General features: G+C 42.2%; 1 protein-coding gene across 1 annotated transcript; it reads right to left on the reverse strand.

Moving 5' to 3' along the window:
* Window positions 1-417: 417 nt before the first annotated feature.
* PLCXD2 (phosphatidylinositol specific phospholipase C X domain containing 2) lies at window positions 418-18794 on the reverse strand. Its single transcript, XM_056498367.1, has 4 exons — window positions 18615-18794; window positions 5534-5994; window positions 4100-4341; window positions 418-1874 (listed from the first exon to the last, which is right to left on the reverse strand). The coding sequence occupies exons 1-4, from the start codon at window positions 18730-18732 to the stop codon at window positions 1730-1732; spliced, it is 966 nt and encodes a 321-aa protein (XP_056354342.1). The 5' UTR covers window positions 18733-18794; the 3' UTR covers window positions 418-1729.
* Between the last annotated feature and the right edge of the window lie 1674 nt (window positions 18795-20468).

Genomic DNA, 20468 nt, shown 5'->3' on the forward strand with positions numbered 1-20468 from the left:
TTTCAAGAAACGATTCAGTTAAAAAATTCAAGGAACTCTAATGAAAGCCATGCAAACAACAGATAAATCAGATTACAGTCTGCTCTGAACTCGGCCAAGGTTCACATGGAAGGTTGCAAACCTTTACATTTCTCCTGAGTTGTGACAAGCAAACAAAGAAGGTTGGGATTTTTCATAGCTGTCAGACCACGATGGCAGATACAGGACAAAACAACAAAATAAATAACAAATCTGGAGATAAATTTTTTCCTTTGATTTAAATACATATAAAGACAATCTTTCTATAATAAATAATTTTACAGATAAATACAAATTCATAATCAATGAATAATTAGTGCACCAATAGTTGCTTCAGGAAGATGATTGAACAGGGAAGTATCTGCTAATCAGTCCCTTTTGTGCTTTTTTTAAAAAAAAAAAAAACAATTAAGATAAGTCAGACCATAGAATAGTATCAGCTAACAAATTAAATGCTGATAAGTACCAACATATAATTGCATTGACTCAAATATGTATGGTCACATTTCATTGTGAACCAGCACAAATACTAGTATGATTAAAGAAAGAAACAGTACTAACACCTGCCTGTGCTTGTGGGATTATTGCTTACTTGGTCACAAGCAGGTGAAGGCTGGAGAAATTTCTCCCTTAATAGGTGTGTAAACTCTGTCTACAAGCAGAGCTTTCAGGTCTGACTGCAGAATTCACTGTTCCATCACAAATCACAGTGATCCAATATCTAGACTTTGTGCAGTCCCTGTCAGCTCCACATCTCTGAGTGTCAAGCATGCCCCCACACTTTGCTCACCTCCTTCCAGAGAAGGGCTGCATGGGTGAGAGACTTTTCCCAGAAAAAATTGGATTAAAAAACCCCCAAGTGACCAACTGGTAAAAGAGAAAGGTTATGCTGTAGTTTCCTAAATGTCCAGGAATTCAGCAAAATGAATGTTTCCCATATACCACAGGAAACAGGAATTCAGACTTGAGTTATAAACTTCAAAATCTGAGGACTAAAATAGTCTCCAAATTAATGCCAAAAGAAATACACTTAAACACCTTTGCAATTAATGTACTGAAGTAATAAAGTAAAACAAAGAGGCCCAGAAGAAAGATTGTGCCAAGCCTTCACCTCTCAGACCCACAGGACAATCTGGATATTTAACACAATGTTAACAGCTGCCCCTGAACAACAGCAGTATTGTCTCTTCAAGTAAGTCAGAGGTAGTGTCTGAAACAGCATAATGAACAGAGCAGCAGCCTCCAGCTGAGCCCAGCTATGCCAGAGGTGGCCCAAGAACAATGGCACCCCACCAGCCTGGTCACTCTGCCATGGGAGCAGCAGCCATCCTGGCCACGGGAAGGGGGAAGGATGCACACACAGGGGCACTGGGAGGTGGTCACCAGGGAAATGTGCACTACAAAGGGCTCCATCTGCTCCAGAGGCCAGCCCCTGTCGGCAGCAGATGTGTGCACAGCTCAGCCAAACAGGGCACACACAGACAGACAGACAGACCAGCAGCACTCACACAGCACTCGGCTCACTCAGGTCCTCATGACTCCAGGAGAAGGGACCTGGCTGCATGGATGTTTAACCACGTTCCCTCTAGGAAACTTTTTATAAAGAGAGAGTACAACAGGTTTCACTTGACAAGTAAAACATTTAGCATAGTTCAAAGATGTCCACTAAGGAGCACGAGTGGGACACAGCAATCAGGATTTAAGTCGCAGATCAGTCCTCTTCCAAAAGGAGGTCGTTCAGTGCAATAACTGTAGCAGCAAAGTCAACCAGCTCCACAAAGTCTGATGTAATTATGTTAACACCCATAACACCAGGCTTCTGTGCTTTCACCCAATTCAAAATCATCGGCAGGTTCCTGAGGAAAGTGAAATAAAGAAAATTAAACACTTTAAAAGAGGCACTTTTCTCTACATACTTTACTCATTTCAAGCACAACACATGCTGTTTACAAAATATATTATCTCACAGTTGTGATAAGAGCCTGGCTGTCACTCTAAATGCAACTGGCTGATGAGATGAGTCCTTAACACAGCACATGGTCATTAGCTATCAAACAGGCACATTGGTCAGTCATCAATCCAAACTGGCAGGCATACAAAACCCCTCTATATTCACTGGGCAGTCTGTGCTTCAGGATTTAACACTGCACCACGATTTTCTCCATTGTGGTTTGTTTTCCCCCAGCACACTTTCAAGGCAAACACTCAATTTCACAGCAGACCAGTGTAACACATAGCAAGGCTATACCTGGCCCATGATGCTCCCTTGCCCTTCTCTGCCTCAGGGCTGCAAATAAGTTGTTGGAGGCAGTGCATTGCATTTCTCCCAAACTCTCTCCAGACCCACTCAGAGCAATGGGGTCAGGGAAACCAAACCTAGAATGAAGCTGTCAGCTCCATAGGGGTTGAACATCCTGCTATACATCACTATAACCAGATAAAGGAGAGGTGTGTCAGGAACCGAGTTAAACTGAGTTAGAAATTCTACCATGGAGAGAAACTTCAAGTAATTTCTTGGACACAGTGCAAGCTGGGAGTCTGCACCAGCTTTCTTGCACTCTAACATGAAACACCACACTTTTCAGCAGTTAGATACAAATGGCTAAATATGTTAGCATTATTTAGATTAGTGCTGTAACATGTACACATTATTTGAGAAAACTGTAGGCTAACAAATTAGCTATCAGGATGATGAAGAGAAAAAAGTAAACTCAAAAAAACTTAAAACCACTCCACACTCCTACTGCATCAGGAAAATAAAAAAAAAAACTTATCAAGAACTATGAATTTCCATACAAGAAGGCAGGCATCTACATAAAACTGCAAAGACAGATTTGCATATCACAGCTAGCTTGTACAAATACACACAATCATGCAAGCAGCAGCGCCTATTTACAGCTTTCGGTTTAGCTGCAAACCAGTGGTGAGGATGAGGGGAACGCGATGGATGGAAGGCAGGCTAACAGTGGCTCAGAGCACAGATCTAGCCAGGAGGAAGAGCTGCTCTCCCATTCCAGGAAGCGCAAGGATCCTCCGGTAGTGTTGGCCCGGGAATTCCGCCCGGATTGGAGCCGCGGGCCCGCAGCGCCCCCTGGTGCCGAGACCGGGCTGTGCCGGACTAACGGGGGAAAGGAACAGGACTGAAACCTCCGGGATAATACCTGACCTGCGATCTTCTCACTCACAGAATCACCGAACGGCTTGCGTTGGGAAGGACCTTAAATATCGCACTGCAGTCCAACAGCGCTTGCTGTTTGCAGGGACTCCTGCTAGACCAGGTTGGTCAGAGCCCGACCCAACCTGGCCTTGAACTTCCTTGAACTTCCAGGGAACGGGGCATCCACAACTTCTCTAGGCACCCTGTACCAGGGCCTCACCACTCTCACAGTAAAGAATTTCTAATACCCAAGAGGGCTTTTAAGTTCTGGTAATTTTTAGCAAGGTCATAATTCCATATATATTCCATAATTCCAAAATAAATCATATGGAACTATCCTGGTCATGCTGTTAACGCTATTAAAAACCACTGGCACTCTGTGCTAATCAAAACAAAACCCTCTTATATAGGAGAATTAATTGTACAATGGTCAGTGGTATAAGTCAAATGGTGAATCTAATTTTGGAAACCTGGCCCACCCCCCCCCCCCCAAAAAAAAAAAAAAAAAAAAAAAAATCAAGGTAAAGCACTGCCCTGCTTCTCTAGCCATTACTGAAATATTTGTATGGACAAATGCAAAACTAAGTCCAGAAATAAGCAATTTTCCCCTGTGGCACAAGCTTTTTTCATCCCCCTAAATTCAACTTCAGCCAATTTAAAATTAATTATTGGTTTGAAGTCACACATCCATCCTACATTTTACAAAATCATATCACATTCAGAAAAAGTTCCAATTACCAGGGAAGACATATATCCCTTGTTACTTCATTACTTGCACTAATCCTTTATTTTTAATAATTGCAAATCTCTCTCATGAACAACAGCAGTGAGCAAAATTGCATGTTTTCAGCAAGCCTAAGCTAACATTTCCTAGTTTCTTGCTTGCTCAGTGCCTCTTTCAACATGAGAAACTCAAGTCCTTACCTATGAACAAGAGTGTTCTTCAGACCACGGATTAGATGCCGTGCGATCGTTTTCACTCGAGGTGTGAGAATTGCTTGAGATACGTGGAAAGTCCCATAACGACTTCGTTCCCCAAGTGTGGTCTCCAGGAACTGCAGCAGTTTGTGCACATTTGTTGTATTAGCCCATGGTGCTGGCATTTTATTACCTGGCCACAGGAAGGGATATTCCTGATACAAAGGGTGGTGGTAAAATATGAGAACCTAACAGAACAAAAGAAAAACAACACAAAATTTAAAAAAAAAGCAAAAATCAAAACTACTATATTTTTATTTGAACAGGCTGCTGCATTGGTTTATGTTCATACAGTACAGTACTGTAGCTAGCATAGCAGTGAAGAGGACCAAGCAAAAAGAACTTGCTCTTGAGTCATGAGTGTCAGTTTATTTGTTGCACTGCTGCCAAAGGAGATTGAGATAATTTTGTTCTGCTTTGAGGACAGGATTGCTTCAGGCTTTATGGGTCACCGGTTTACAATGACAAAGTTGCCTCTGTCATTTAAAGAACTCGGCTTAAATGCATTGCAACTTGTCACTGGCAGAAAATACTATATTTGTACTTGAAGCTAAGGATTTTAGCAGTCTTGCCATCTTCTGAATACCTCCTACTAAGAGGGTAAAGTGTGCTGGGCTGATTGGCACATGACTGACATACTGGCATTGTGCTCATACTTGCTGCACAAGAAACCGAAGCCAGTCCTGCTGTCAGCAAAACCATCAAATCCAAAGTTAATATTTTATACCTTGTAAGGTGATTCTCTACAGCACAAAGACAAGGGTTTTTACTAACACCCACATTTACAGGAGATTCATCTTGAATCCTAGCATTGACAGCACCAGTGCAGAAAAATTCCTCAAAGCCTCATTTCCAGTTTAAGAATGACATGCTGCTGCTGAAACCCTTTTCTGTTCTCAGTTTTTGTATACCCATGGGAGCAGTTACCACAGAGAAGAGGCATTAACCTCATCTCTGCAGATCAGGATAGCTGCAGAGGAAATAAGAAATTCAGTCCTCACCTTAGTCATGCTAAAGACTGTATGCTTTGCATTGGCTAGAAATACAACAGTTAAATCCTCAGCAACACAAGCCTGCACTGTGTGCCCTTTCAGAGGGAAAACTCTTTGTGAGGAACACAAGGCTCCAAGGACATATAGTTTATTTAACAAACGTTTTTGGGAGCAGGACAGACTGGCCCCACCATGGATGAGGGGATAGACAGCTGCATGTATATGGAGGGAAACAAGCACACTACATAGAGGAGGCCCTAGTGGGCTTTAACTTCAGCACCAGCAGCAGCATCCTTGGTCCAACACCTGTGAGTGGGAGCTACACCCAGCTTGTCTCTTTAAAACCTTAACATTTGGGTTTGAAAAACACCAAACATCCTTTCCCTACCTGATGTTTCTTCTCCCACATGTACAGTAACGTCACATATTCTACACATTCAACACAACAAAGTTTGGATTCAAATGCTGAGCGGATCCTGTTGATCAAGAAGTGGTGATGGCTGTCATCCATGGCATAGAAATGATTGAAATCCAAGAAGATTACTTCCTTAGGGTGCTGCTCAAGAAAACTATTCATCTCCTTCAGCCCATCCCATACTTTGATGCCAAACAAGCCATGTATGAAGTAAGTCTCTTTTCCCACTTCCCCAGGTTTGGAAGATACACGAAGATCAAAGTAGCGGATCCCACCTTCCAACTGCTCTTTGAAAGTCAAATTTTGAGTCACTGACCATTTCTTCATGATCTTTCTCACCAAGGAAATTCTGGCCAAACGTTTGATAGCTGTTGCTTGATCTGGTCCCACAGGAGATTTCTCATCAACCCAGTAGCTGAAAGAATCATGTGATCCTAGAAAAAAAAGCCAGGAAAAATTAATTTTAGGAAAAGTGACTCTCCCAAAACACATATATAACCATGTACCCTGAAAACTGAACAAAGTCCTACATGTATGACAGGGGTGCAGAAGTGTTATGCTCACACATGAGTCTTTCAGACTATCATTTACACCTGACTTTTCTCTGACAGTATAACAAGAGTTAAGCATAAGGCTCTCAGTTTGAACTGCTTTCTTGCACGAGCTCCCAGTTTCAATGCTCTCTGAACACCACAAAACAAACATCTGTGGTAAAGGGAAACTTCCTTCTAACCTTCCTTCATTCCTTCCTTTGTAAGCTACCAATCAACCTCATAAGCTTCCCCAGAGCCTGCGACATGATTGATCTAGGATGAGACTGCAGATTAATTTTAAGAATCTGAGACTTTATTTCTACCTGGTAAATCCAACTGTAACCTTCTTATACACAAAACATCTTGGACCAAGTATCTTTATTGGACTGAAGGATCTACACCTGCACATCACACTTTAGCCCTGAGATGGCAGATAAACAATTAATAGTTTGAACAGTGGGCAATGACTGGCTGGACTTGGAGATGGAACAACTGCACACACCACCAGTCAGAGTGTGGATAGAAACCAAGCTCATGTTATGTCCATGAACATGTCTTTTACCTGGCATGGTTTTGAGTGACCAAAGGTGTGGTGAACAGAAAATTCATCAAAAAATACAATCAACAATCAAAATCACCAGTCCCTACCAAAACAATGCATGTCCAAAAAAGCTCCTGTAACACAGTTTGTACCTTGGCAGAGAAACTGCATCTCCATTACAAAATTTTTGCTTATTAAAAAAACTCTCCAACTGAAAATTCAGTAGAAAATGGGAAAAAACCCGAGAAGTAGCAAAAATCCAATACAAAAGTTTGAGTCAATGAAATATCAGTCTGCAACTCTTTAAAATCCCTGCAAATCTTTAAAATTTTTCATATTCCATCTCAAGATGACATTTGAAGCATTCACAGCCTCCTTTGTCTGAACCTTTTATTTGTGTACCAGTATTCACTTGAACACTGATGCATTTCCTGTGATGCAAGATCAGAGCTACAAACAAGATTATGATCTCAATTGGATTATCTTGTCAGCATTTTTAATCCAGATGAAAGAACAGACTGTGCATAAACTAAACATCACTTCTCAATAACCTTAAATGCACTCTGTTTCCATGGATTTCAACTAGTTCAAAACCAGTGAACAGGGAGCATGAACATTAGTTTTCAAGCTTTATAAATGAACACTAAAACTAATTTTTACCACCTCTCCATTAATTCTTCACAGCATTTGTATATGTGGGTCTCTGTTATGGCTTTCCAGACAGAAGTGAGAAGTGCCAAAGACGCCAGCTTAAGCAGCTTTTTAATACTTGTCCCAGTAAACTACATCACAAAGTGGCTGTCAGTTGTGGAGCAACACCCAGATTTTTTTTCTTCATCTCCAAACAGGCAACCCCAAACAAAACCCAGGAACAAACATGTAGTGAAGACATTACAAAAGCCATATGATGCTTCAAACTGCAGTTTACAGAGAAATGTGAGTTTCACCTACCTCCCTGAACAGCAGAATGAGTCATTCAAGCTTCTACAGTATTTGGAAAGTAGACTTTAATCACAACAGGCTTGCCTCCTACCTTGGAATTAATAGCTCTGCACAAAGAAATTTTTCATTTGGTTGTGGTTTTTGTTCAGTTTTTTCCTAGCTCTCAATTCCATCAATTTTTATTTTTTCTTCTGTTTAGGTCACTAAAGAAGACTGCATAACATCATAGAATAATGACATAAGAAATATTTTCATTTTAGCTAAGACAGTGCAGCAACCTTGAGACCAACAGGAGTCACTCCACCGTTATGCTCCCTCAGACTGATAAATCTGCCTTACAAAGGAATGAGAATTTTATCTGGCCACTAATATATTGGTGTCACCCTAGAGTTGTCTAAGTAAATCTGGAACAAAAAACAACTTGTTTTCCTAATTCTGATCATTCACTTTACAGCTATAGAAGTCTTTCCCTTGCAGTTTGTCACTTACAAGGTGCTTTTAAGGATACAAAGTGCAAATTTTCTCCTTGTGCTATCACAAACCAAATTCTCTTTATAGCCTAGCACTAGGAAGCAATATAGAAATAAAAAAAAAATTCAGCATATGGGAAATTTTTCAACACATAGTTTAAAAACTGCACTCCTTAACAGCAAGCTGAACTATGTGTGACACACTTCTATAGTTAGAGAAGAGCCTATTAACTCCTGCCCCAGGGCTCTGCTAAAATCCTAGGAAATGGAGCTTCCCTCCTACATCAAAGTCAACATGTGTACCTAGAAATAACCAAGTAGAACATGAGTTGGAGCACTTGCAAAACATATTCTCCTTTTCACTGTTGGTAGCACATCACCTTCGAAGGAGAGCAGGGGAGCATCACCAATTATGTTGATCATTCTATCACCAATACTGAGGCTGCAAAGACAGCATCAGGTCTTTACTGGTCATTTAAAAAGGCCATTCACCAATATCTAGGCCAAACCTGGTTTTGACTCTGGTAAGAGGAAAAAAACTCAAACTGAAACCCTGCAGCAACAGTACTGGATACTGTGGGGCTGTGGGGTAACAGCAAGATAAAGACCCACATCATGCACTAGGTCCTTCTTTAATTTAAGATCACAGTGATATACTACCAGCTCAGGCACTGCCTTTTAATATAGCTTAGCTGCAAGGTTAAGAACATGCTAAGCTGATTGCATCATGATGTCAAAATAATCCCTGCTCTCCTTTGCTCTATCCCTAAACTCATAAAAAGTCCCACCATTCGATCTGCTATGGCAGGAGCCAAGCTGGTTGCTGACACATGTGATACAGCATGATATCTTTTTGAAAAAGCAAAACCTAAACTAACCCAAATCTGTAAAACTTCCAAGGCAAAGGGCAGAGGCTACACTGCCAAAATGCAGCAGACCAGCCCAGTGAAAGATCTGCTAAGCAGACTCTCAATTCATGTCTAACATAAGGATGTGTGAAGGTACTTGGACACTGCCCAGTGACAGCAGCAAGGCTGGCAGTTCCTGGACAGAGCAGGAACCACAAAACACTCATAGCAACATACACTGTAAAGTCTTTTCCATGTGTAAAAAAATCCTTCTTCATCTGTTGTTCTCCACCACACAAATAATGTGCATTGCCTCAAATTATGCTGAGTACTTTTCTTGGGGAAAAAAAAAAATCTCAAGAATTATTGAAGCAAGACATTTCACACAATTAATGACTTAAATATAAATAATACCCTATTCAGTAAAGCTAGTCCCTAAACCTGCTGATTGTGGACAAAGCAACTAACAAAACTAGGTATTTAAAACCTCCACTTCCTACTGAGAAGCAGAAGGCAGAGAAAAAGCCAAGAAACTGTGTCTTCATTGTCCTTTAGGTAAGGAGAGGCCAGAACCCCAGCCTGAACTGCCTCAAAAGCATGCTCCTGCACGTGCAGGACACAGACTTACTGTAGAGACCAGATCAGCATTCAGACTGCAAACCTTACTGAGCTGCTCTAGTGACATGGCATCAGGCTGGTGCCCAGCCCTTCCCAAAACCAAGTCAGGCACAGGAAATACAAGGAAGAGATGATGATGACTTGCCAGTTGTTTCCAACTGGGTGAAGATGTGCAGCAGGAAGCAGCAACCATTAAAATAATCATGAAAGAGACTGTATATTCAAAGACAAAAATTAGGGGACTACTAATCAGCTGGCAGCTTTATTTCAGTTTCATTTCTTTCATCTGACAAAGACTGGCATCTTCAAGGAAAGACATGCCATTAAATGCCCAGATATTTAACTATCAAAGGCTGTGTTATATTAGAACAGTATTACATAGTTATCTTCCAGATGCCAGACTTAAAACTATGGATACACCTCCTAATTTTATCCCAGTAATAGCAACTATAGACTAAATTTCATTCATATCTTTAAACATACTTTTTTTTCTGCTTATACTAATTCCTCAAGTTAATTGTATGTTGAAAAGCTCACTTTTCAATTTAATTTATATGTTAAAAAGACTGTATTTCAATGTTCAGGATGACATTTTGTTGAAGCCCTTGTGCTAATTGTTAGACAGCAGCCTTTAATCATCACATGTGCAGCAAAATCTAACTTCCCGGTGTGTTTATTTGTAATGCTACTTATAAATAGTCAAAGTAACCCATGGTGGAGCTGAAACAAATGACATCAATCAACAGAACATTATCAAGCCTCCAATGTCAACAAATACCATCTATAGCTCTTCATTCTCATGACCAGTGACAGAACTTGAGAAAACAGCACAAAGTTGAGGCTTACATTGGATCATGGGAAAAGGTTCTTCACCCTTATGGTGGCTGAACACTGGAATAAGGAAGTGGTTACAGCACCAAGCCTGTCCAAGTTCAAGGACTGTTTGGACAATGCTCTCAGGCACAGGGTGTGATTCTTGGGAATGTCTTATGCAGGGCCAGCAGCTGGACTTGATGATCCTGTGGTCCCTTCCAACTCCCCGTATTCTATGATTCTGTATCATTTGGTATTATCTTTTGTTTCCACATAATACTTCCTGCAAATACAGTTGCAGCACAGGACAGGAATTAGCATAATGTCACCAATCCCTTGTAAATTTACCTTCATGGGACATTAAACCTGACTATACAGCATGCAAAGCACAGAGATATTCCAACATAGAACTGCCAATCACTCGAAAACATGACAAACTCTTGGGTTTTTTAGGATACAAGGATGTCTCCTAGCATACTGCAAACCTTCTTGGTTCCAAGGCTGTGGACTAGTCAGAAGCAGCAGCTCAAGACACTTTCTGCAAATATCTGGCCAACCAAGAAGCAATACATGAAAACTAGGGCAGAGGAGTCTGCTGTCAGTAAGCTTATACAGATCTGAAGGAGCTGGAGTGATCTGTACATGGACAGAACACTAACAGGACGAAAACTGCAAGAAATAGATGTTTAACATAACGTGAAGGTAAGGAGCAAGGTAAAAAAAACCCCACCTGTCCCTTAAAAGCATTACAGGCTCACTTATGACCAAAGAATCATCCCAGCTGCTGTGACGCTAAACTTCTTAGCGCAAGCTTTGCTCACTAGACAAAGTACATTCCCCACCCATTACAAATCACTGCACATAACACAGCACAGCAGGCATTACACAGCCAAGATGGGCAGAACAGAAACCAAGTTCCAAAAACACAGGATGTAAGTGCTAGCAAGTCAAGGCCATCCCACTAGCGTTCTTTTAAACCAGATGAACTATATGTGCCTAAACCGAGGGAAAAACAGGATAAGCAAAAGTGCCTCTCAAAGTCTAGAAGTCCTCAGGATTCAGGTCATTAACAATCCAGATTTTCTTATTAGAAGATTAACATCTTAAAAGTTCATCACTAATGAAAAGCAAATAAAGTTCATACTAACTTGTCCAGCAAAAGGAGTTAAGGCAGAAATATGAAACATCATATTGATTATCAATTATCTAAAACTATAGAGATGAGTATACTTTAAGAAACCTACAAGAATCCTTTAGACATTCTTAATGCAGTCCCATTAAGAAAGACAAATCCTAGAACAGATCAAATCCTCTTAGGAAAACTCCCTCTCTCTAAGAACCACCCTGATTTCCCTCACTGCCCCTTTCAGGCAGCGCAACGGGATGCAAGAACTTAAAGACAACCTAAAAATGTCAGGCACAATGTCACAGAATAGTCTGCTCTTCTTTCCAGACAGAAGAAATCCTTTGGCACTGGTTGGAGTTGTCAATGAAGTTTGCCATGGAAGTTTAAGGTCATCTAGCAATGATTTCCTGTTTATCAACAATCTCAGCTGTCTGCAATGGGAATGCAAGAAAGACACAGCATTTCAAAGCCTGACTGGATCCACATGCTCAAAAAGGAAAAAACCCTTCAGCCTAGAGTCCTAAACTCCTCTTTTGTGATCACTCAGAACTGAGGGGACCAAGGGTTCATTCTCTTCTGAGAAGGCTCTAGAAAAATTTTTATTACATGGTACTTTTCCTTCTTTCAGCAACTCCACTGGAAAAACAGGCAAACAAACTTTCACAACATGGAAGGAAAGCAACAACCATTTATGTTAACATTACGCCTAATTTCCTCCATTTGAAGTAAGACTTTGGCATGTTCTACACTCATTTACATCTCTCCTTGGAGATCAGTGAACAGCCAAGTTGAAGATGCTTTACCAGACTCATTTACCAGACACACTTAAGTCCCTCTCTAGGGTACAGATTTTAGTAAGTAACATGAAGAAAATTTTTCCAGGTTTAAAAAAAAAAAAAAATAGGACCTTTGTATACTGTCTGAAGAAAATTTTGTGGCATTTCAAAAGTAATTTGGTTTTGGATAAACAGATGACAGAAGCTCTCTAAAAAGAGAAGCCCTAAGACTGGCTTTTTAGGGGAACTCCTGCACACACCCAGTGTCTGCCAGATCAGTTCCTCACAGAGGGACACAAAAGGAATACTTGGTTACTTAAGAATGATGGAACAACTTCCATCAAATATTCTCAGCAGTGTAATAGCACAGATAGTTCAAAAGCCTCTCTAAAAATATTTGAGAGTTGCTGTTACAATCTAATAGCCTACGAAGGTAATAAAACAACTCGTAAATGCAGATTTTCTGAAAAGACAAATTATACTCAACATCACTATACTTATGCAGATACTTTCTTCTAGTGGTTACCACTTGATTCATTGGTAGATTCAAACTAAATTGAGAAGGAAAATTAAGCTTGGTGAATCAAAACATTAATCTTTTATTTCTTCCCTTTGAACTTCAACCCAACAGATGGCCAGTTCAGCTGATTCAATGATCCTTTTAATTAGAACTCCAAAGGAACACTGCTTGGGAGGAGGATGCAGCCTCAAGGTCACTACCACTCCTCTCAGCCCGCACGTCCACAGCCCACACCAGCCCAAGAACAAATAAACAAGAAAATCACAGCATTAGCAAGCTCAGCAGCTCACCTCAGGGTCATGCAAAGAGAAAAACCACCCAATCCAGTCAGAGCCTAGTGAGCAGCTCTCAACTGGACAGCACTGCTGCTGCTTCTTTTCAGAACCATTTTGGTTCTGCTTGGCCAACTCCATATCAAACAGCTCATGGGACTTTTGGGGAACAGCTGCACTGTCAGGACAGCAGAGTTGGCTAGCTGGTGGATGGGAGGATGGCATCCTGTACAGAAGATGCTCAGGGCCCCACCACCTCCAGGTGTTCCTTGTGACCCTGGCACATGAGGACAGTCACCCTACTGCACCAACTCAGTCACCCACAGCAGGTTATCAACACAGAAAACACCCCTCTATGCCTTCTGTCCCCTCTTTAACCTGAACCATGGGCTTGGCCAGCAGGGCTGCTCCTTGTTAAGACTGCCTACCAGCTGTATTTGCAAAGCCTTTTTTTTCCAGGAAGGATCATTTATACCAAAATCAGGAGGCTTCTTACTGGGGTTCTTGGGATGAACTTCTCAGAGAAGGGCAGAAACAGTGGCACACTGTACTGTGGCAAGTTTTGGGCTAGTCATACTGACACTGCCATGAACAAACTATGGAAAGTTATTATATTAAAAGTTGGCTAGAAAATCAAGAGTGTTTGTGCCATGGGGAGGAATTAGGCAGCTTGACTATGCTATAGTTTGGAGCAGCAAAGATTTATTATTTTAGAAGAGCAAGGACACACATCTCTTTAGGGATCAGTGAACAGTCAAGTTGAAGATGCTTTACCAACTGCTTTGAGTCTCCAATACGGTCTTGCTCTGGCCATATTCAAGTCAATATAATTTTCTCTGTAAAATGTTTCTGGAACTGAAAACCCCATTTTTTTTCTGTCAGCTCTGGCTACCTACAACCCAGCATCCCACAGGAAACTCCTCAGCAGTTGTCCAACCTGATGATGACAGGAATGGCTTCACATTCCAAATGCTCTGCATGACTTAGAAATGAGATTCTGGCCAGCCTTCCACATGCTTTCTGAGGAAGCAAGAACACACCAGCTGGGATTACTAGACGACAGAAGAAGCCCTGTACACCTCCAGAAACCACAGCCAGAGCTGTCCCACCTCTCCCTGGAAAGGCAGCCTGTCCAGCCTGCGTGTTCCACAGCAGCAGAGCACCCTGCTGAGTGTGACATTTGGCTCTCGGTGTATCAGTGGCTGAAAAACTGACTTCTGGTGGCAAAAGCTTCCTTACTATTTCAAATCAGCCTTAGATACACCAAGTTTGACCTACAACACAAACCTCATTACTTCAAAATTTTAAAAAAGAAATCTTACCCTCTAGAAGAAAACTATTGGTGTAAGGTTTATTTTTTCTTAGTATCATACTTCAAAGTGCTAAAGTAAAACATGTTACTTCTCCCAAATTTTCCATCTTTTAGTTCTCTTCTTCAGTGATTCCTATCAAACAACTTAGTTCATATTCAAATTAATTGTACCCAACTAAGCTTAGTTTTTACTAATAGCCTTTGTTTCAGCTAAACTATGTGAAAGAAAACACCAATTCTACATACAGCCATTCCACCTGTTGCTCTTTCCTGTCCATCTGCAGTGCCATGACACACCAGGTTTACCTTTGTGTTCCCTTGGGACACCCACACAGTCCAGCACCCACCCTAGGCCTTGCCCAACTCTGTGAGCAGCTGTTGCAAGCAGCTTTTCTGACAAGAACCACTTCTCAAAATAAAAAAATCCCTCTCAACCTTCATTACCACAAAAACCTTCCCACCAGATTAGCATGGGGAACACATTCATTTGTATTTGGAGGGGGACAGAAGGAAAGGTAGGGGACAGAAGAGACTTTTTATTACCTACTTCATTTAAAAAAAGGGCACCCATAACTCTTCTGGCTGCTTCTGCAAGCAACAGATCCCTACCTAAGCCATCATATGTTTTCTCTGGAAGACAAAGAAAATTAGCAACACGGAAAAACTCACAGCTGGCTATCCTGACCAGAACTGGGAAGCAATCAAGGGATACAGATTGATCCAAAACTCCAAGTATACCTGTTATACCATGGTTCTTACGTATTTAAAGCTGGAACAGTCCAGACAGGATTAAGTAAATGTATCATTACCATGACCCATAGGAAAACAGAGTTGCCTGCTCTTCTCCTCATGACATTCATCCAGCACCTTGGAGGCTGGACTAATGAAACACTAAAAAACAAACACTGATAGCTGGCAGTGAACATCTGCTGTCTAAAACCAAAAGGCATGAGCTTATCATGACCTCCCACAGTGGAGATTGAGACAGAAAAAGTGTTTCACCTGTTCTAACACAAGTATTCATGTAAACGTTTGATGAAACAGGAAAATGGTGCCATACCTTCAGATGCAGAGACTTCAGACTCTAGCCCAAGCTAATCAAGATCCTTGCCTTTCTAAAATTTTCTGCAGCAGTTCAAATGAAGCAGTACAAACTGGATATACCATGGTGCTATCAACTACTAGGATGCAAGTACAAGCAAGGAACAACTAGGCTCTCCAACTAATTCTTTAAACAGCTCATTTACTTTGAAAGCTGATCAGTAAGAACATTCCAGATTGTGTTCCATTTCTATGTGGTGAAATAAGAAAAGGAGCACATGCAGATGAAAGGATGACCTAGGAAAGTAGTGAGTATCACAGCTGTGGTTTCATAAAATTCTTTAATTCTTTAAGCTTGAGATTAAACAATCACTATTACAATACCCTGTCAAGGGTCACATCCACAATCAAAATGTTTAAGGGTTCTTTTTTAATCCACATCCAAAGAGGATTACTATAATTAAGAGAAAACCCTCTAGACTTTCACACAAGGTCACCATTTGCTGAGGGCATTATTTTTGTTGACTATACTGAATGCTTGTAAAGTTGATGACATTTTAGTTTAGATATTTGGCAATTTTTCATTGCAAAAGATCCCTCCTCTCATGACATGGCACAGGAAACCTCATCTCTTTCCCTTGCATACGACTATATTGGTTTAGCTTTTTGGCTAGAGTTTTTCCCAACTCCCAAGAAGTAACAGGAAAGCCCAAACATGGGAACAGATCACACACAAGCTTTGGAGAAAGGCCTTAACTTTTTCTCTCTTCAATTTGAGCAGAGTTAAATAATCATGTAAACACCTCATACACCTCATGAAAGCCCATCTTCAACCCAGTTGGTTCTAAGGCCTGAGGAAAGAATGGCCTTCTCTACTATCAAGGAAGATGTTTCACACCATTATTCAATAGCTCATGGATTCATAATGTAGCTTTAAAAGGACCTCCAGAAGCCACAGCTACCTTTTCTAAAGCCAGTGAAAACAAGCAGCTCCAAAAGCAAAACGTTTGCAACAAAGGAAGCAGGAGAACTCTATGAAGACATCGTGGGCAATATACAAGTGAGTTTCACACTCACAGTAGTACATAACAAATTAAATCTAAGAAGTTTCTTTTGTATGTACATTCCCAATTCTCTCACTTTAAATAGCTCCATCATTTTGTTATTTTCTTAAAAAAGGCAAAACTCTTTAAATGCTGCAATTCTTCAAAGTGCAAAAAGTATAAAACAACAACAGTTTCATGATTTTGAGTGCTGATTTTATTTCAAGTTAAAAAAAGTTTTAAGGAGTCCACCTCTGTTCCTATGTACAAAGGATGACAAGGAATGTGGGGGGGAGACAAACTCCCCAAATCAAAACAACTGAGTCCATCATTCCAGGGGAGAAAACAAATGTATCCTGCGATGGAGAAAAGCAGGTCACTCCTGTCATAGGCACACACAGGCATTAAGTACAGAGAAAATCGCTTCTCATTTGACCTTTAATATCTCTTTTGAAGGTAACACTGGTCTCCATTGCTGCCCAGCATCTGCAAAGATTCCTCAACTGCAACCTGTATTGCACACTGCTAGGAATACCTCCTGCCTCTCAGAAAGGTCGCTCTGCCAAGCACAACATCAAAACCCCACTTCAGCAAAAAAAAAAACAAAACAAAAAACACTGGACTAAAATGATAGTAGTAAAAAAAAAAAATCTACCCAAAATATCTTTTGCCTGCTCACAGGTTGAATGAGGTACCAATTTACAGGAAAGTGGTGGGGAGATACACCAATCTTGATCACAAATAAACATATACTGCAAGCATTTAAGAAAAAAAACCCCAACATTGCCCATTTTAAAAGCACCATGGCATTACTGAAACAACCACTCTTTTACTTAGTTTCTCTGCTGCAACACTGGTTGCATGATGTTTGCAAGAGACAGAAGCATTTCACCTAATACAATCTAAATCATAACATTCTGCATGGTTTCACTGTCTTTAAGTGGCTACATCAACAAGAAGTTGATGTATGAGTTCACTAAAAGAGAGAAGTCTTTAAGTTCCAAAGTCTGCTGGCATTTGAATTTTATATGAACACTGAATTTCCTTTCTGTCCTGCTTCCCTGTCCAATAGAACAGGGTCACATAAAATGTTTTTGCTACTGTCAGGACAGGAAAGGGCATCATTTTTGATTGAAACCTGGCATTTTAACTGTTCTGATTCAGGTAACACAGCAGCTGTGCATGGGAGGTGCATAGCTCTTTCTCTTCATGCTTCAGGGGCATTTGAGCATGTAGAGAAGTGGCTATGTTCTCTCTGACACAAAAAGTTATTAAGGAAGAATCTCTGAATGTCTGCTATACAGAATCAGATTGGAAGGCACTGATGAAATCAGAGTCCAACCTAAGCTGGACCGTGGCACTGAGCTCTACATCCAGTCTTTCCTTAAAGACCTCCAGGGACAGTGACTCCACCACCGCCCTGGGCAGCCCCATCCAATGTCTAATCACCCTTTTTGTGAAGAAACTCCTCCAAATGCCCATCCTGAACCTCCCCAGGCACGGCTTGAGACTGTATACATGCCACAACACATACCCAAAGCTCTACTGACAAGCTAAAGCACTAATATGAAAACCAAACCTGTACCAATGTAACATCCAGCATCAGAAAGACCTATAGTAACCACCCCTAAAACCTTCCCTATTGACATCTGCAAGGAAGAGTATTTTTTTCCCTTTACAGATGTAAAATAAGCCTAAACAAATTTCAGGTCATCTGTTGTTTTCATCATAAATTTATCTACCTGTAAAGCAGGCTATAAAAGACATACCACATAATGGTCTGGGCGGGAGCCTGAAGATTCCATAGTTCCAAGGCCCCTGACACAAGCAGAACACTTCTGACCAGAGCAGGCTGCTCAGAGCCCCATCCCAGCAGATTTCCACTGGAAAAACCTCCAGCTATGGGGTCAACGCAACCCAGCCTTTCTCCCTACCCCACTTCTGCCTTGCTTAAAATATCTGCAAATGAGGGCCGCCAGCGGTCACAGCTACATTTTCTATAAGCAGTGAAAGCAGCAGGTCAATGGTTAGAGCCGGTATTTACGGGAGATTAAGCCCTCCGTTCTCTGCTGCAATGGACAGGGGCTCCCCTCAGCCCCGGCCTCTGCCTCAGCACTTCGCGACCGGGGCCGCGACGCCGCGGCCGAGGCGACTCCCCCACCACCGCCCGTCCCCGCACAGCCCGTCCCGCCGCCCTACCCGGGATGGCGAGGTTGGAGAGCGGCAGGGAGCGCAGCGCGGGCGGCAGCGAGCCCATCCAGTCGGCGTTGCCGTCGGCCATGACCCCCACGGCGCCGCGGCGCCGCCGCTCCCTCATGGCGGCATCCCGGCAGCGCCGGGGCAGCGCCGGCGCCCGCCGCCCTTATGTAGGCGGAGTGACGTCACGGGCACGGCGGCTCACCATTGGCCGCCCTGCCGCGCCCCGCCCCCCGGCGGGTCTGTGGGCTGGGATTGCGGCGGGGTCCGTGGGAGTGCGGGATCCATGGAGCTGCGGGATCCATGGGATCACAGCGGGATCCATGGGATCACGGCGGGACGGGGTTTGGGGGCTCTGAGGGCTCTGCGGGCACCGCCCTGCCCCGGCAGGGTCAGCCCGGGACACACGGAACAGAATCGCGTCCAAAAGGGGCGGGTGTGCCTGCACACTCCGTGTGCGCGATCTGTTCTAGCGCCCGGTCTCGGCACAGGAAAGTTCTTCCTCATGGTCAGGTGGAACTTCTGTGCGTCCGTTTCTGCCCATGGCCTCTTGTCCCATTGCTGGCGCCACGGAGCAGAGCCTGGCTCCATCCTGTGACACCTGCCCTCAGGTACCGAAGGACATTGACGAGTCCCCTCGGGCTCCTCCGGACCAAACAGGCCCAGCTCCCTCAGCCGCTCCACATCAGAGACTCCAGTCCCCTAAAATTCCTCCATTCCCTCTGTCAGGAAAATTATTCCACAAACACCAGAGGTTTATGTCCAGAAAGGAGACAGAGGATCCTTTTACTTTATTCGAATAAAGGGAGAGGCCACTGGAGTGGCCCATATTTTTGGAGGACGCAGCCTCCTTTTTATCCGAATTTCCCGGCTGCATTTCCCTCTCTCTTTCCCCCTTGGCTGAGGTCCTTGAGAGGCACAGACTTCCCAAACACCTGACACCTGAGATTCCCCTCTAATGTATAACCCTCCCTTTTAACTTTTAATTCTTATACAATTCATAGTTTTCCCCGTTGCTTCTTTCATCTTTCAATATCCAATTTCATTTATCAGCAAACCTGCAGTTTGTTTGTAAGGGCAAATATCTTTTTCCATTCATCAATCAGTGAAATCCTTCCCATTGTTTCTTTTATCTCTCAGGGCTAGTTTTATCTCCCAGCAGCCCCACAGCTCGTTTGTAAAGACAAATCCAACATTCCTCTCACCTCTACCACAGCACCAGAGGGGCCAGCACCTTGGTTTGATGCTGGCTGGTGAGTTAAGTGTGTTATCTGGAGAGATTCACACACTGTGCCTGGCAAGAGCCAACAGTTCAGCAGAGGTTTAGGGAGCAAGATAGCACAGGCTCTATTCCCCACCACCTGCTCTTCCACAATTCCCTTTCCCCGACAGTCTCACACTTGACCTTTCATTGCATTTGGTTGTTGGGGAAAGAATTTTCTCCAGAATAATTTCTGGATTTGCTGTGACACACAGAATTGATCCTCTAAGGTACACTTTTCCTCCCTTGCATTATTACATGTCTTTAAATGAGCAAGTTCTCTTAACTGCTCCCTAAAAATATGTACATACTATTTCCATTCTCTTCCCATAGGATACAGAGATGACCAGAGATACAACACTGAGACCTACACCATCACATTAGCGGGAAAAAAAACAACAAACCCACAAATATAATTCTGAAAGATAATTTTTCACTGTCAAATTACTAAAGGCTGAATACAAAATACCAAAGATATGTATTTTGGAAGTCCTCTCTTTTGTCTGTAAGGAAGTATTTTTTAATTAAGCAGGTATTTTTCATTTGGTATATTATGGTTTGCACGTTATTCACAGAATGCCTTAATTGGTATACAG

Source organism: Oenanthe melanoleuca, chromosome 1, assembly GCF_029582105.1.
Source record: "Oenanthe melanoleuca isolate GR-GAL-2019-014 chromosome 1, OMel1.0, whole genome shotgun sequence".
Lineage (NCBI taxonomy): Eukaryota > Metazoa > Chordata > Aves > Passeriformes > Muscicapidae > Oenanthe > Oenanthe melanoleuca.